This window comes from Trichomycterus rosablanca, chromosome 7 (assembly GCF_030014385.1).
Source record: "Trichomycterus rosablanca isolate fTriRos1 chromosome 7, fTriRos1.hap1, whole genome shotgun sequence".
NCBI lineage: Eukaryota > Metazoa > Chordata > Actinopteri > Siluriformes > Trichomycteridae > Trichomycterus > Trichomycterus rosablanca.
In genome coordinates, this window is record NC_085994.1 from 20,260,880 (window position 1) to 20,279,923 (window position 19,044).

The following is a 19,044-nucleotide window of genomic DNA, read 5'->3' on the forward strand; positions in this document are numbered from 1 at the left end:
GAGTGTAGAAGATAGAAGATATCCTTTATTTGTCATATATACATATACAGATGTACAGTACAATGAAATTCTTTCTTCACATATCCCAGCTTGTTTTGGGAGCTGGGGTCAGAGCTGGGGTCAGAGCTGGGGTCAGCCACCTTACGGCGCCCCTGGAGCAGACAGGGTTAAGGGTCTTGCTCAAGGACCAGACAGTGGCTGCATAGCAGAGCCTGGATTTGAACCGCCAATCTTCCGGTTGATAACCCAAAGCTCTACCCACTAGGCTACCACTGTCCCAAATAGGCTACCACTGTCCCTGCACTGTACATGCACTGTACATGCATGATGTAAACTCTAGCAGTGTACAGCTCAGTAAAACTCAAAACATTACCTTTCAACACACTGATCCAGATCATTTTTCCAACCTTTAGAAGCTAAAAAAAATATGCCATTTATAAGGTCATGTCCTAAATTTCAACTGATTGTTAATGTCACTGTGGCTTAGATCACTTAGGTGGGACTACCCCTTTTAATGTTAAGTCACTGTTAAGTGCTGTAAGCTAAATGACTAACTGTAAATGTCATCTGGATAAAATGCATCTGTATGGATAGTGCAGCTATGTGATGTAATACAGGGACTGTCTAAACCTAGTGAGCTCTCTACATAGACAGCGTTTTACAACATCCTACGCACGCTCCTAGAAGAAGGCTGTCTAAATTCTTAGATGCCTGAAACGGCTGTTTACTGAGAGGCCTTTATCTGACTAAAATTCTGACCAAATAACGAGGGAGCATTGAGTGCTTTCTCAGCAGCAGTACAGCACAACTTTTTACAAAAAAGTTTTAAATATGGATGAACAGAAGCAGAGCAGCAAGCAAAGTTTTTTTCAAATGTAAGTGCAAATAAATTTGCAATTTTTTCGGTACATAAATGAAGATGTTAGCTGGCATGCTAACAGGTTTTGTCACTTCAGCCTATTAGTGAAGTATAACGGGGGTGGGTCAGTACAGCTGATTACGCAATCGCTGTCTAACTAGATCGTCTCAGTTATCTGCCTTCAAAAGTTTGATGTCCGTTAGAATCCTTTTTACTTAGGCAGCTGCCTAGGTAGGCAGCTCATTAGGTTTTGAGACAGACCCATAGTCTATAATAACAGAGAGAAAATTTTTTTCTTTCCCACTTACTTTTAAAAGTAATAGTTGAATTAGTTGATATTCAGAGTCATTAGTTCAGTTAAATAAAGGGCACTAACAATAAAAAAATTTCATTATTACAGCTACTAGTTCCTAAATACTTCTTGTAAAAGGTTTATTAGCTTTATTAGCATTACCAATGTAGATGTTAGGTGCTTGGATGGTTTAGTGGCAAATCACACTAGCCCACTACCTCTGGGATCTGGAGTTCTAATCTCAGCTGTGCTATCGGCCGGTCGAGCATCAACAGAGAGATAATTGTCTATGGTAATTAGTGCACTTGTCAGTTCACTCTCAGTGCCGGTCCTAAGCCTGGATAAAAAATTAGCAAGTCAGAAAGGACATTCGGCATAAAAACTGTACCAGATCAGGTATGCTGACATGATCCTCTGTGGCGACCGCTAAATACTAGAGCAGCATGAAAGAAAAAGATGGTTAGTCATTTATTTTAATTTTAAAACTATGCACCATTTAAATGCTATTTCTCTGTAAAAGTAGTGCAGAGGTTCCCAAACCTTTTATGGTCATGGCACCTTAGTGAATTTTATTTCAACAGTGGTAATATATGTATTATGAAACATATAAGTTATAATAATTTATAAGCTGAAATGAAAACTTTTGTAATTCTTTACTCTAACTTGTCTTGTAACCCATCTATGTGGGCTTTAACGTGAAACTCCACAGAACACCCACACTAACCGCAAGCTCAGTTAACTTGAAAGTGTCGAGGAAATTTCCCCCTCAGTGGTTTTGTTCACAGTGTTGGCACCATCAGCACTGCAACATGACATGCTTAATTTGGAGCATTTGTGCAGAGACCAACTCTTCTCACACTCAAGGAGGATTGTAGTAAAACCTCGTTTTGTCTTCCCTCATGTCTGTTCCTAAACAGAATAACAGGCTGAAATATCACACTTTTTATTCTACACCGAGCTGCAACGGCATCTTAGGGGCTTGGAGTTAGACCAAAACAAAGCGTTGCATTCTGGACTGACTTTATGTGTAATTTTGTTTACATGAATTGCAGAGTTAGCACTGAGAGCAAAACCAACAGTTTACAGTAGATTTTTTGATGAAGAACTTCACAGTTGTCTGTGATTTTTCTTGGTGCCGGCAAGCTTACAGGAACAAGGTATTTACTGTCAGACTGCTAAGGCATATGTAGAATTTTTAGGGAAAAAAAATAAACATTTGTCTTAAAGGATCCGTGCAGACTTCCTAATTTAGAATGAAGTACTGATTCAGACCCTTCTCTTACCTTTGCAGCTGGGCATGACATGATTGACTATGTCTGGCGGAGACGGGCGTGGGCGAAGCCCTGACATGTATTGGCGCCCTTTCTAGGGTGTTTCTGCCTTGTGCCCAGTGTTTCCTGGTGGAAACAGTAAGGATTGGCAATAATTTAGGGGTAAATATGTACAAGATGTACAAATGTGCAGGCTTGTCAGCTGTGGGTTTTATACCTCCGTGAAGCTGGCCCCCCATGTGGTCAGAAATGGAATATAAATATTATTATTCGTTTGTGCTGCGTTTGTGCTGGTTTGTGCCGTAGGAATCATCGTTTGTGCTGGCACCGTTTTAGAGAAATTAAGTATTATATTTTATTACCCGTGACGTCACTCAGCCCCCCATCAGAGCCCAAATTGCACCAAAAGCATCTCATTCGTTTGTGCTTCGTTTGTGCTGGTTTGTGCTGCTAAAAGAAACATTTGTGCTTTTTTCATTTTAAAGTTATAAAGCTATAAATATTACACATGTGACGTCACCAGCCCCCCATTAACGTCCAAATTGCACCAAAACCACCTCGTTCGTTTGTGCTACGTTTGTGCTGGTTTGTGCTGCTAAAAGAAACATTTGTGCTTTTTTAATTCTCAAGTTATTACGCTATAAATATTACACCCGTGACGTCACCAGCCCCCCATTAACGTCCAAATTGCACCAAAAGCACCTCATTCGTTTGTGCTGCGTTTGTGCTGGTTTGTGCTGCTAAAAGAAATATTTGTGCTGGTTTAATTTTAAAGTTATAAAGCTATAAATATTACACCTGTGACATCACCAGCCCCCCATTAACGTCCAAATTGCATCAAAAGCACCTCATTCGTTTGTGCTGCGTTTGTGCTGGTTTGTGCTGCTAAAAGAAATATTTGTGCTGTTTTAATTCTCGAGTTATAGGCTAAATAATATGTAAAGTGATGACACTTCAATAATTCACCACCATCAATAATTTTAATGTCAAAACTTATGTGATAAACCTATTCTCTCTATGTGACTTCTTTATGAGGGGAATCTTTATTTTAAGCCATGTTTCCATGTGGACCCCAGTCCGAGATGCAGAAAAGGGGTGGGGACCTGTTGACTGTAAGCAGTCATTTTCAGACAGCAGTTCTTCCCAACCCCCAAAATTTATTTTCCAGGTAAAAATATAACTAAAATAACAGTAACATAACCTATTTTCAAGATTTTAGACTTTGTCACTTAATGAAAAGTCTCTAGTAGACTCAACATCAGTGATAAAATACAGAAAATATTATATGAAAAATGCAATGTATGTTTGATTTGTCATGCAGTTTAATGGGGATCAGCAAATTGTTTGCTGTGGGAAATTTATCAAGTTTTCATGGTCATTGCTTGGGGCAATGTATTCCCATATGTGTATCACTGTAATGACACTAGAAAGAAGTAATATCCTTAGATCATTAACATTGTTAGCAAAAATTTACTGCAGCATCCACTTACAAAACACAAAAATATATAACCCTCACCATATAACGTCATATTAGTCATTCAGGTTATACTTATTTATCCATCTGTCTCCCTGTGCAACTTGCTGTCAGTTCTGTTAGGTCTTCACACATCATCATAGATTACACATTTATACTTTCCACCATGCTGCCCTGCATATTTATTGTATTAAGATGCACTGTCTTGTCTAATAACACTGCACTCATTCATTTTGTACTTTACTTTGTACCCTTTCACTAGATAGCATGCTGCACCAAAACCCTGGCAGAATGTCATTCTGCTCCACTATACACCACATTACCACATTATGAATACCTACATTTTAATTATGCTCACTGGCCAGTAAATTGGGCTTCAACAATCCAAGGCATGATAAAAAAATTATTTTTATGCAACCTTTATTTAATAAAAAAAAAAGAAAAAAAAAAAAAAAAAAAAAAAAGAACATTGTCCCAGCAACAAAAAGTTCATTGTCACGTTTGAGGGTCTGAGCATACTTTTCTTTTGTCCTCTCCTCAGGCGACTGTTGACAAAAAAGGAAAGTGTTTTTATAACACAAACACATAATTCTCATTTCAAGGTAATTTATTGCTTCTAATAAAACCCTGTAATAGTCCTGTGAGAATTTAAATCATATTAATGACATTTAAAACAAGACTGGACAGTTCTGTGAAAAATATAAAACAAACATATGCTGTACATATATATTAATAGACACGTGGAACAAAAAAAAAACTGAAAATGATTGCATCAAAAATAACTGATGTTCTTTTACATAGATGCCGAAGCTGCCAATTTGTAACAAGGATGATGTCATAAAACTCATCCAAGCTGCTAGGGATACAATTGTCAGAGCACAGTGTATTGCCCACCCCTCTGAAAAGGTGTGGACAGAACTTAGTGAACAGCTTGGTGGAAAAATGACTCCTAAAAGCTTGTACACATTCGTCAAGATGGATCGACACAACATTTGGCAAAGCCTAGGTATACAGGTAAATGAGGACAGTGACAGCTCTGATTCTGATAAACATTCCACACAAAAGACAAATAACATCAACTTTGAACTTACCATCCCCTTTCAAGAGTGGACTGACATCTGGCAAGAAGAAGCAGTCTACAAGAACAGAGCTGCACAGTCAAATGAAAGAACTTACACCATCTTGAAACATGGCACATGGTCTAATGTCCTAAATGAAAAGATCTGGAACATGACCAAATTAGCCTGCACACTTAGATTTAAAAGAGCAAAAGTGTACCCACAGAGTGCATCTAAGTGCATTGACATCGCTGGCCACTGTACTGAGTGCAATGCAAAATTGTGCATTTCCAGTGAAAGTCTACCAGAGGTGAGCACACCAGCAGTGCTAAAATGCAGAATAGATAACATTGATGAAAGTCTTCATACTGGGAAGGCAAAACGCATGCTATCTGGAGAGAAAAGACTGCAGGTCTCTAAAGAACTCTGGGAGGGTAAAAAACTGCCACATGTGTGGCGAGCCGCAGAGGCTTACAAAATAATGGCACTCGGTGACCCAGAGCCTAGCCACCTACCAAGCCTGAATACATTAAGAAAAGCAAAACAAGAGAGAGGGGATAAGGAGTTAGGACACAAAGACCCCATCCTTTCCCTTCATCTGATAAAATACAGTGTGCCTCATAGGGGCAGTATTCATGACATAGGCCTTGACAAATTTTTTTGCCATTATTGGACCCCCTCTCAACTACTAGTCTACAAAACATTAGTAAAGACTCAAGGTTCAAGTGTAAGTTTTGATGCTACAGGTACAGTAGTCAAAAGGCTCACTAGACCAACAGAAACATCAGGACATATATTTTTGTATCAAGGAGTTCTGTCCTCACATGGAGATACTTCTGTTCATATCCCAGTGGTGCAAATGCTGTCTGAGCGGCATGACATTAATGCCATATCAAACTGGCTCTCTGAATGGCTAAGAGCAGGAGCATCTGTACCAAAAGAAGTTGTTTCTGATTTCTCCCTTGCATTGCTGGGTGGTCTTGTTAAGGCCTTTACTCCTTACTCTGATTTGAAGACCTATATAAATGAGTGTTTTGGTGTACTAAACAGCTGGAAGTCAACAAAACTGCCTCCTTGCTTCATCAGAGTAGATGTTGCACACTGCATAAAGATGATTAGTCAATGGGAATGTCTCCATAAGAAAGCAAGGCGGGTTAAAGATTTTTATCTAAGAGCCATGGCACAGCTTCTTCAGTCTGTGACAATCCAGGATGCAAGGCAGCTCATACACTCTATTGCAATTGTTGCACTGAGTGAGTCTGAGGGTAATGACAAAAAGGGCATGCCTGTCATCTCAGAGATTTGCAAAACAAATCTGAAAAAAAGAATTGCTGATGGATACGATCCACTCACATGCACTGATGACAGTCTGGACACAGTGAAGACTCAGGAGCCTGTGACAGAATGTACCACTGATGTTAAGAAGTGGGTGATTGACATCTGCGAGGAAAGCAAGATTCTGGCTGTTCACGACGGTGATCGGGATAATTTACATTTTCTTCCAGAATTTATTCCCCATCTAATAAGACTAGGTTCTTATCTACCTCTCTGGACAGGTGTAATGGTTCCACTTTTCAAAAGTGACAGCATCACAGCAAGCTCTGCCCATGCTGAAGCTGAATTCAAAAATTTGAAGTACGGCCTCTTCAAACATGAAAGTTTGCCAATTCGAGTAGACCGCTTCATCACTCGACACCTTGGGTTCATTGAAGGGACCATGAGACTTTCTTCAGCAGCCACATCTGCAAATAATGAGAAAACAATATCAAAGTCAAATGAATGTGGACATCCTGCAAACATGAAAGATCAGTTGATTCAGGAGAACAAACAAATACAGCAGTCTACAGAAGACTTAATGGAACAGGAGTCTCCGATTGAAAATTGGAGAGGCCTTGGTCTGCCATTGAAAAAGAGAAAATCATCATACCTTGTACACTGTCCAGAGTGGCTACATGTTGATTCATCTCTTAAAAAACAAAGAACCCAAATTGGTGTTTTAAAAAATGGCAATTACTCTGCAAAACAGCCCATTAAAGTAGACAAAACACTTGTGAGCGTGATCAATACCTGTGCCTTTGACTCCTTCTGCCAGTGTCTCTGCTGTGCCTTCTGTGACAGTGAAAATTTTAGCTCCTATGTAACTGAACAGCAAGACAATGTTGAATTGTTCAATTTGGTTAAGACCACAACCATAAGAGGAGTACAACAGGGTGTGTACAAACAGAGGGCAAAATTGTTGTTAGACATATTTAACTCTGTTCAACTTAAGTCAGGTGTGGAGCAGGTAAATGCAGAATGCAACATCGCTCACATTATCACCTCAACAATGAAGCATACGCCAAGTGTCACAAGCAAAAGTCAGTGCTCCTCTCCATACTGCAGCCGTAGTTTGGTACGCTCAAGAGAAATTCCTCTGATTCCAGTCAATGTCGATATTTTAAATACAGAAGGAATGAGAGGGCTTCAGGCTGCACTTGAAGCAGGTCTGAGGCTGGAGCCATCAAAATGTCTTCAGCCACTGAAGTCTCCTGAAAAGTGTCCAGACAGTTTAAAAACAGAACATCCATCAGCACTGAAATTTATGTGCAATGGTTTGGTCACGCACAGTTATGCAAGTGGTCCAGCACTGTACATTGAAACAGCAGCAGAATGCAGTTTCCCACTAAGTGAATTCCCCATCAACATTAGTCTGAGCAAAGACTCGTTCACACTCAGAGGCATTGTGGCATTTCTCCCAGGGCCAAAAGACACTCTTGGACACTATGTGGCCTACTGCAGGAGGTCATACTTTGTCTGGGAGCGATATGATGACTTTTGTAATCGCGTCATGACAGCCCCTGAAAACACAAAAATTCAACCACATGTTGTATTTTATACAAAGGACTGATAGTCTTTACTTTTATGGCTGGATGCCATAAAAAAAATGATCAGTCATCAATTGTGAACTAGATTGTTTAACCTACAATGTTTCTATTTTGTATCACATGTTTACGTTCTGTCTTTAACAATTTTGTAATTAATTAATTGTAACTGTTTTTACATTCATACTAAACATAACCCACTTCTTGATATTCTGTGTCTTGCATTTCAATTAGTATTGCATTCATCATTGGTGAGTGACATCTACTGAATACACTACCTGTCAAAAGTTGACACACACCTACTGACGCCACTGGACCAATATTTGTAGAATTAAACCAGCACAAATATTTATTTTAGCAGCACAAACCAGCACAAACGCAGCACAAACGAATGAGGTGCTTTTGATGCAATTTGGACGTTAATGGGGGGCTGGTGACGTCACAGGTGTAATATTTATAGCTTTATAACTTTAAAATTAAAACAGCACAAATATTTCTTTTAGTAGCACAAACGCAGAACAAACGAATGAGGTGCTTTTGATGCAATTTGGACGTTAATGGGGGGCTGGTGATGTCACAGGTGTAATATTTATAGCTTTATAACTTTAAAATTAAAACAGCACAAATATTTCTTTTAGCAGCACAAACGAGCACAAACGCAGCACAAACGAATGAGGTGCTTTTGATGCAATTTGGACGTTAATGGGGGGGCTGGTGACGTCACGGGTGTAATATTTATAGCTTTATAACTTTAAAATTAAAACAGCACAAATATTTCTTTTAGCAGCACAAACCAGCACAAACGCAGCACAAACGAATGAGGTGCTTTTGGTGCAATTTGGACGTTAATGGGGGGGCTGGTGACGTCACGGGTGTAATATTTATAGCGTAATAACTTGAGAATTAAAAAAGCACAAATGTTTCTTTTAGCAGCACAAACCAGCACAAACGTAGCACAAACGAACGAGGTGGTTTTGGTGCAATTTGGACGTTAATGGGGGGCTGGTGACGTCACATGTGTAATATTTATAGCTTTATAACTTTAAAATGAAAAAAGCACAAATGTTTCTTTTAGCAGCACAAACCAGCACAAACGAAGCACAAACGAATGAGATGCTTTTGGTGCAATTTGGGCTCTGATGGGGGGCTGAGTGACGTCACGGGTAATAAAATATAATACTTAATTTCTCTAAAACGGTGCCAGCACAAACGATGATTCCTACGGCACAAACCAGCACAAACGCAGCACAAACGAATAATAATATTTATATTCCATTTCTGACCACATGGGGGGCCAGCTTCACGGAGGTGGGTTTTATTATTATTATTTTTTGGTTTATGTATGTTATTGTAATAACAGTATTGCTTTTGCTGTTTCTATTGAAGGCATAAGTTAATACTGTATGTAGCATAAGTAGAACTTTATGAGAGAAGCCTGGCCATTTTTCTCCCATTTATGTATGTATTTCATTTCTCTTAGCATTCTATTAGCACTAGCATTTCTCTGCAGCTTTGTTGGCTCCTCAACCAGATAGTACGGGTCAAGTTGCAGTGTCCTGAAAATGATTTTCCATCCTGCCCCCTCTCCCTTAGATATAACCAGTTGTGGGCCCAACCAGGCCGATGGTGGCACCACTGAGACTTAAACTCATGTCTCAGCGATTCTGTGCTGAATATTTCTCGGAGATTCTCTTTTGTGTTGTGATTTTTACTTTCTTTTTTTCTCTTTTTCTTGCTTGCTATTTCTTTATGCCTCTCAGACTCTCAGCGCTCCAACTTGTCAACCTTCACAATGAAGTTAATAGACAAATTTCACTCCCCCAAGCCAAAACGAATATCTTCAAAGAAGCCACCAAAGCCTTCAGCAGAGCGAAGTGTCAAGACTGCTGAGAAACATGGAACTAAGGCAAGTGCACTGCTTTTACACTTTTTACTGGTGTTATGCTTTTACTTCTATTGCTCTTTGTGCTAAATTTATGGTTCTCTGTGTTTTCTGCATACAGCCTCTTAGTCGGTTGGAAGAGCTGGAGAAAGAGGTTGTCAGTGCCTTGCGTTACTTTAAGACAATAATTGATAAGATGGTGGTGGACAGAAAAGTTCTGGAAATGCTTCCCGGTTCTGCCAGTAAAGTATTAGAGGCTGTCGTGCCTATAGTACAACTAGATCCCAAGATTCAAAACAGGTGCATATTTTTCTTATATTGTTTAAGAGACATTATCTTTCTACTTGCATTATAATTATTTTATCAGGTGCACAGATCCACGTCATCTCTAAAGACAAACACTTGCAAGGAAATGGGTTGTACTTTAATGTAGAGCCGTCAGCCTTCAAACTTTCAGTATTTTCAACAAGTTAGTTAAATTTCTGCCCTGCTAATGTCGTCCCGGTCAGCGGTAAGCACTGTTGTCAAAGTCACTCACTCACTCACTCACTTTCTTAACCGCTTATCCAATTAGGGTCGCAGCTGGAGCCTATCCCAGCTTTTCAATGGGCGCAAGGCACACAGTAACACCCTGGACGGGGCGCCAGTCCATCGCAGGGCAGACACACATACACATACATATACACATTCACCTATAGGGCAATTCAGTGTCTCCAATTAACCTGACTGCATGTCTTTGGACTGTGGGAGGAAACCGGAGCTCCCGGAGGAAACCCACACAGACACGGAGAGAACATGCAAACTTTGCACAGAAAGGACCCGGACCGCCCCGTCTGGAGATCGAACCCAGGACCTTCATGCTGTGAGGCGACAGTGCTACACGCCTGAGCCACCGTGCCGCCCCAGTTGTCAAAGTGAAAGGTCAAAGTGAAAGGTCAAAATGAAATGGGAACTTTCTATATACTTTTCCTTTTTTTTGAGCCTCTAATTTTATACATTTTTACAACTTTGTGAATTCAAACTATAAACCACATTTCCAGCAAACATTCCAGTTTAATAACTTTAACTCACATTAACAAAACATTTACCCATTTGATTGTGGTTTTGTAGGCACGTCATAGTCGGTCTTATAAGTTCCAGCTGCGTGCCACACTATCTGTGGTTAGCACTTATATTCTCTGTTTGGTTTTGATTTGCATGAATTAAATTATGTGGTAATATTAGTTCCCCCTTTCTGACTTAACATTCGGAGTTGTTCTTGCACAGTTCGACCGTGTCTTCATGCCTCAGCCGAGTGTATCAAAGTCTAGGGAATCTGATCCGCTGGTCCGACAAGGTGATGCTGGAGGGAGTAATCCTAGAGGACAAGGAGACCATCCAGACCGTAACCAGCATCATAAAAACGGTCCTGGATGGAGTAAAGGTAATCTGTTATCACCACACCCTGTTCAGGAGCACTTTCCCCTTGAATCCCCAAGTATATGCACACATGGCCTTTGCTTTCCCTGACATGTTTATGTAAATAAGCACATATTTTACTTTTTTAGTATTATTTAGCTTTGTGTTTGGTGAGTGGCCAATTATGTTGCTGTTGTGGTTTTCTTGCAGGAGCTAGTAAGGCTGGTCATAGAGAAACAGCAGCACCCATCCCCAACTTCACCCACAGCCAAAACAGTCCCATCCGTATCCAGCTCACAGAGGTACAAAGCAGTTTTTAATATCTGTGTTTTCACATACAAAGGTGCATGTGCCTGCTCTACTTCCATTCTTTTCCCCAGACAAATAAAAAGTCTTCTGTTGCTGAAATGAATATGGTGCTAACTACAACAGGTATTCCCCTCATTGTGCATAGATTGCAGTCAATGCAGGTAGATGTACAGGACAGACTAGGACACCAATACATTTAAATTAGAAAGTTGGATTCTGTTTATTTGGAATAAATTCTCACCCTCCCATCATTCATCTGTGCTTTAAAAAACATTAGGTTTTAATCTCTACCTATAAATGTCTGTAGTCATACTGTATCATCACTCAGCCTGACTGTGAGCTTTATAAGTAAGGATGCTTATTGTCTATGTTGTTTTGAATTTGATATTTCACAAAAACTCGCTTGATCAGATCAGGTCTATCCATCAAGTACTGTAACACTCACAGAGAGCCGAAATATCAAATGGCATTATGATCCTGTGGTGTTCACTTTGCAATAACAGGCTGTTTTAATATGAAATCATGTTTGGAATTCACATGGCTGTATAGGAAGCCTGATGTAATTGCACCCGTGATGTATTGCGATCAAATAAATAAAAATAACACTTATTATTAATATGGTCAACATGTTTTTTTTCTTTTGGCTGTTCCTATATAGTAGCCAAATGCCAGATGGCCTTCATGACACACCCCTTCTTATTTTTATCCAGGCTTGAAACTGGCACTTGGCGCACACTGACAAGTGCACCTCTCAATGACAAGGCTGTTCGGCCACCCCTCCTTAACATAGGCAGAGGGATCCCTGCAATGGATTGGTGTCCTGTTCAGGGCTTGTTACTGTGTTGTGCCCAGTGATTATAGGGAAATCAGACCTACTATGACCCTGATCAGGATAAAGCAATGGTACAACATGAAAATAAAGCTTTGTGATCATCTACATCACAAAGTTACAATACTACCACATTTGCCATTAGTCTCTTTTCATTTTATAGAGTTGAACGACTTGTTGACAGACACAATAATTTAATATTTGGTTGCTGTAGTCTTGGTGGTTAGTAGCAAACAATGATATCTGTCTGTTGTAATGCATTGTCAACACCATGCTAATTTGCTTATTATAATTACAGTGTTTTGGAGCCTCCTGTTATAGAGACTGAAGATGAGAGCTCAACAAACTGCTCTGCATTGAGTCATTCCACTGAGGCTCTGGCAGATGCACCGTCTACTAAAGAGCTGGCACCTCCTAAACCCCCTCTCCCCGGACTGAAAGTGCCTGAGCACTAGTAAGAGCTGCCTCTGATTCACAGGCTTTTCACACACACTTCCACCTCACTTATTTTCACTGCTCATCAGACAACCGCCAACTACTGCTTGGCATAATAGGTAGGTTACATGGCCAGACATGTTTGCAGATGATCTGGCCGTGGTAACCTGCAGTTTTTGTTTGGATGTATACCAAACAAATGTATGCCAAACAAAAGTAGATCATTTACATTTTCAGCATTTAGCAGACGCTCTTATCCAGAGCGACTTACAGAAGTGCTTCTAAAATAAGTACAAGTCAGCCTAAGTGTTTAGTAAAAAGGTGGGTTTTTAATCGTTTTTTAAAGACAGCAAGAGACTCAGATGTTCGGACAGACAGAGGAAGTTCATTCCACCACTTCGGCGCTAGAACAGAGAACAGCCTTGATGCTTGTCTTCCTTTAGTCCTGGATGGGGGCTCAAGTCGAGCGAGACTAGAGGCTCGGAGGTTGCGTGGTACAGAGCGGGGTTTGATTAGGCCACGAAGGTAGCTTGGGGCTGGCCCATTTTTGGCTTTGTAGGCGAGCGTCAGTGTTTTAAACCGAATGCGTGCAGCTACAGGAAGCCAGTGAAGAGAACGTAGCAGTGGGGTGATGTGGCAGTGTTTAGGTTGGTTAAAAACCAGACGTGCAGCTGCATTTTGAATGAGCTGTAAGGGTTTAATCGTGGACATGGGAGCTCCAGCCAGAAGGGAGTTGCAGTAGTCCAACCGTGAGATTACAAGTGATTGCACCAGAATCTGGGTAGCTTCCCTGGAGAGAAATGGACGAATCTTCCTGATGTTGTACAGGAGGAACCGGCATGATCTTGTCATGTTGGCTATATGAGGAGAGAATGTCAGCTGGTTATCAAGGACAACACCAAGACTTCTTACCTGGTCAGATGGTCTGATCTGGGAGTCATCCAGAGAAATTACTAGGTCCTGGGTTGGAGACTGATCTCCAGGAATGAGCAACATCTCTGTCTTGCTGGGATTAAGTTTCAGATGATGAGCTGACATCCATTGTGAGATATCTTGCAGACATGCTGAGATGCGAGCTGAGACTTGCGTGTCTGAAGGAGGAAATGACAGAATGAGCTGAGTGTCATCAGCATAGGAGTGGTAGGAGAAGCCATGGGAGGCTATGACCTTGCCCAGAGAGCGGGTGTAGATAGAGAAAAGAAGTGGGCCAAGTACAGAGCCCTGAGGAACACCGGTTGAGAGAGTGCATGGGGGAGATATGGATCCCCTCCATGACACTTGGTAGGAGCGCCCTTCCAGGTAGGAGGCCATCCATTGCCATGCTGAACCTGTTACTCCAAGGTTGGAGAGAGTGGACAAGAGAATGCTGTGATTCACTGTGTCGAAGGCTGCAGAGAGGTCAAGAAGAATAAGGACAGATGACAGTTTGGCTGCTTTGGCTGCATGAAGCTTCTCAGTTCAGTGCTGTGTTTCTCGGAATAGTCGCCTAGCTCTTGTCTGGAACGGAATTGATAGCATTAAGCCTGCACAGGAAGGTGTGAAAAGGGTTTTTTTAAATAGTGAACTTTTTTAGAACTCACGTCTTTGTAGATGTGCAGCAAAGCAAGACGAGACAGGCACAACTTCCTCTAGCAAACTGATGTTCTTCAAGTCTTTTCTGAGAAGTCTTTCTTCCACAATGCTATTTAAAGTAAAGAGTACTGTGAAGTGTAAGGAAATAAAAGACAAGATGACCGACTTAAAGTGTTTTTCGGCGGCACACATAAATATACAAATGTAAAAATGCTTACGATGGTGGTAAATGGTCACTGGTTGAGTACCAAACTTGTGTGCATTTGCAAGAGCAAGTTTGTGATTCTTTTAGAACCAACAATTAATAAATTTTAATTGGAGATACTATAGTCTCCTTAGGTATAAGTGTGTGTGTGTGTGTGAGAGAGAGAATATGTGTATGTGCCGTGTCCTGTGATGCACTGATGGGGGTGTTTCCTACTTTTCACACAGTGAATTGGACCCCGAATAGTATAAAGCAGTGGTAAGACAGACAATGAGGGAATAAATGATTTACAGTCCAATTATTCTTTAATAATTGCAAGCCATATAGGCCCGAAGGCAGCAGAACTACATCTAACTTCAAAGCATGGTGGAGGCAGCATTATTGTTAAGGGTAAAGTCTTTTTAAAGCATTTTACATCTTAACATGTCACTCCCAGGTAGTTTTCCCCAGAAGAAGCACTTTAAAAGTGGTAAAATTTTTTACAGTTGTCTGTTTTTCTGCTATTTGTTTTTTGATGTTCCTTTGACATTTCATTTGATTTGAAGAGGGTTTGTCTGAGCATATCTCTCTTAAGACAGTCTCACCTGATTTCCTGTCAGGCCAGACATGCTGCATTACAGCCACTACAGATCAGCCGAATGCTTTGTATGCAGCTCACTCGGTTTGAGAATAGTATGAGTTAAGGAAAGTCGGCATGCACTGCCCTCTTTGCCCTTCTGAGTGCTTCAGTTCGCTGCCAGCTGCATGATAATGAGTATGTGAAGATACCTTACCAGCTTTGCCCTTTATTGCAGGAGATACCCAGTATTTAATTTCAGCTTCTTTTATTATGAATACTGAAATGCATTCCTCCTTCAAATCAGTTTTTTTAAGCGGGTGTATTCGTGACAACTGTCTAGTTTCAAAGTAGAGCTGCATTTGATCAGGATTTTACTGTGGAAGTCATTAGGACTGGAATTGAGTCTAGGGTGGTTCTGATTGTCTGCAGGACAGCTGTTGCACACTGAATGTCGATTATCAACTAGCATAGCGTAATTTACCACTGTGCCACCAAAACGCCATATAAATAATAATGTAATTAAACTAACTAAAATACACAATAAAAGGTCACTGAACCAGTGGTTGTTTTATAGCCAAACCTTATATGCCATGAATTATCAGTATGATTCTATGGGTTTTCACCCATTTTTATTTCAAAGGTTTAAATAAATTTACCTAAACCATTCTTTCCTCTTTTTTAGTCCCCCTGCTCTTCCTCCGAAAAAGCGTCAGTCGGCTCCATCCCCTACACGAATTGCTGTGGTTGCACCGATGAGCCGTGCAACAAGCGGATCTAGTCTTCCAATTGTCATCTGCAAACAGGTGTGTATAATGCGTTTGATTGTATCTGACTTTGTTTTGTTTGTTTTTGACATTTATTTAAAAACACAACTGCATGAAAACTGCGTCTTTGCATTTTACATTTGCCTTTTTTTAGAAAAAGAAAAAAAAAAAGTAACCCAGCTGCAGTAACAATGTAATGTACAATAACTTTTATTGATTGTTTGATGTCCAGAATTACGATGCAGATGGATTACAGAGGCGTTTTTCTGGCGGCAGTCACTCCTTTGGTGGCGAGTCACCACGTGTTTCGCCGTGTGGCAGCATGGGCAAGCTGAGCAAATCTGACGAACAGCTGTCTTCACTGGAGCAAGACAGCGGGCAGTGCTCACGCAACACCAGCTGTGAAACGCTAGGTGAGGCAATTGAAAACTTTCCCTAACTTTTCCTAGCGAACTCTACTCTGCCAACTTTGTGTGTGTAATTCCAATCATCATCTGGCATCTGGTTTTCTCATTTAGATACAGCTGACTTCTACGACCCAGACTATGACTTCCTTCGAGAGGACCTGTCCAGCGTAGATCAGATCACTTTGTCTGCAGGAAGCTGCCTCAGCCCCCTGCCCGAGTCCTATCGGGAGTCCTCTTCTTCTTGTCCTGGCCAGTTTCCCTGTGGATCACCCTCAGTCCTTTATCCTGGTTCTTCTCCTTACTCTGTCAATAATCCACCTGCTCTTCCAGAAAAAAAACGACGCAGCGCTAACCCGCAGACCCCCTTCGACGGTATGACACCTCAGACTTTCTTTGAGCGCCACCATTCCCACTACGATAACGTTACTGATGACGAAATGCCCGTACCACCTTTCCCTGTTTTTCCTCTGATTGCCTCCGGCACCCCCACTGGCTATGAGGTGGACTATGTTGCTTCAGAGAATGCTCATATACCACAGTCTCCTCCACCTCTGCCTGAGAAGAAAAGCAAACACAGTGAGTATCACCCAAAACAAGCACATGCATTTTGCCATTAAAGAAAATCTAATATTTGTGGGAGGAAGTGCTGTGGCCAAATGTATATGGATTCTTTTGATTAAGTTCAGGTGTTTGAGCAAGACTCATTGTTAACAAGTTCATAAAGTTAGTATGATATAAAAAAGAATTATATGCTAACTTGTGGCAACAGTTAGGGGAAGTCCTGGTTTTTCCTGGTTGTGTGTATGTAAATGAATGTAGTTTTTGAGAAATAGAAACAGTGCAGTTCTTCAACTGTATACAAGCTAACCGATCAAAAAAGGAACAACTCTACCACCTTGCTACTTGAAAAATGAGCTTTGTATATGATTGCTCCATATACAGCAATCAGCCATAACATTAAAACCACCTCCTGGTTTCTACACTCACTGTCTATTTTATTAGCTCCACTTACCAAATAGGAGCACTTTGAAGTTCTACAATTACTGACTGTAGTCCATTGTTTCTCTACATACTTTTTTAGCCTGCTTTCACCCTGTTCTTTAATGGTCAGGACCACAACAGGTATTATTTGGGTGGTGGATCGTTCTCAGCCCTGCAGTGACACTGACATGGTGGTGGTGTGTTAGTGTGTGTTGTGCTGGTATGAGTGAATCAGACACAGCAGCGCTGCTGAAGTTTTTAATTATCGTGTCCACTCTATTAGACACTCCTACCTAGTTGGTCCACCTTGTAGATGTAAAGTCAGAGACGATCGCTCATCTATTGCTCCTGTTTGAGTTGGTCATAGTTGGTCTAGACCTGCTGTTTGAGTTGGTCTAGACCTTCATCAGTGGTCACTGAGAATGATCCACCACCTAAATAACACCTGCTCTGTGGTGGTCCTGACCATTGAAGAACAGGGTGAAAGCAGGCTAAAACATATGTAGAGAAACAGATGGACTACAGTCAGTAATTGTAGAACTACAAAGTGCTTCTATATAGTAAGTGGAGCTGATAAAATGGACAATAAGTGTAGAAACAAGGAGGTGGTCATAATTTTATGCCTGATCAGTGTATATATAATGTATAAAACAGTGTATCATAACAGTAGCAATAACAGTAACATACTATTTAGGCATACTGTTTGGAAATACCTTTTTATGTATCAGATACGAAACAGTTGATCATAACACTTAATATCAACGATTTTGTACATTTTGGAAATATTTTTGTGGTTTTGGCCTCATGTGCCATTCTAATCAGTCAAATCTTCCATCCACACCTGTTCATAACTTTATTAGTCATAATCGTTGTGGCTGTGGGCGTCATCAAGGTATTTCCCTGATTTATTTAGGGCTTGTATGATGGGAGGATTTACAGTGCCTGTAGAAGAAGAGGATGGGTTGTAAAAGTCTGCTAATTATGCTAGACTTCATTGAAACAGAATTCCAATTCCTTAAAATGGTTTGGCTAGCTAAGGGTAAAGTAAAAGTACAGTGAAGGTGGCAGGAAGACCAGGCAGTCTTACTGTTAGTTCACACATCATCTTGTTTTTTTTTTTAAGTATTATGTTTGGATTGCAGTTGTATGTCAAGGGGAAACTGTGAGCTTTTCACTGTGGCCCACCTTAAAATGACATTGATGGAGAAACCCCTGCAAGTTAGGACTCGTCTGGAAACAGAAACATATACGGTGCCTTACACTAGTTGCACTTTACATTAAGATGAAACGCTGTGACCCAGAGTAAAAAATCTTTTTTTATTGTTGTTATTATTTCATCAACCTTTAAAAACTGGGCGCAAGACAGGAACACCCTCGACAGGGTATTGACAGTAGTTACTTATGGAGCTTAGGGTGACTCTCTGTATGTGATACGACTCTCTGTAAGAACCCAACACCATTTCTGTAGTGATTCAGGACTTGTTGAAGATACATTAATAACCATGACTAGACATTCTGCCCTCATGTAAAACACAATCCACTGTGGATTATCCAAGTGGTAGCAATCAACTGGTTGTCTTTTGCCCCTTTCAAACTAATTTGCATAAATACACCTGCTACATTACCATTGTAACCAATTTGGCACAAAGAGCAATTGTGACTACAGTAAGACCAGATTAATCAGATTTGGCCCCTTGTCATTTTCAGTTCTGCTGCCTGACCTATAGATCGGATTTGAGAAAGAAATTTGACTGTCCCTGCTGTCTGATTGCAGCATCAGAAGACACTTAAATCCTCTAAGACGGTACTAGCATTGTGTGTTTAAATTGGATAAAACTTGACCCAGATTTCCTCTCGGGGATTCTGAACTTAATTAAGCTCCAGTGGA

The 19,044-nt window shown here is 40.6% G+C and overlaps 1 protein-coding gene across 3 annotated transcripts in view; it reads left to right on the forward strand.

The window, feature by feature from the left end:
* Window positions 1-19,044, forward strand: part of rapgef1a (Rap guanine nucleotide exchange factor (GEF) 1a) — a 45,749-nt gene that overhangs the window by 5,537 nt on the left and 21,168 nt on the right. For all 3 annotated transcript variants that reach the window (XM_062999100.1, XM_062999101.1, XM_062999102.1), the window contains exons 2-9: window positions 9,576-9,721; window positions 9,819-9,997; window positions 10,964-11,120; window positions 11,306-11,397; window positions 12,532-12,687; window positions 15,687-15,807; window positions 16,001-16,181; window positions 16,287-16,751. In XM_062999100.1, coding sequence (XP_062855170.1) covers window positions 9,576-9,721; window positions 9,819-9,997; window positions 10,964-11,120; window positions 11,306-11,397; window positions 12,532-12,687; window positions 15,687-15,807; window positions 16,001-16,181; window positions 16,287-16,751 — 1,497 coding nt within the window. The remainder of the gene's footprint in view (window positions 1-9,575; window positions 9,722-9,818; window positions 9,998-10,963; window positions 11,121-11,305; window positions 11,398-12,531; window positions 12,688-15,686; window positions 15,808-16,000; window positions 16,182-16,286; window positions 16,752-19,044) is intronic.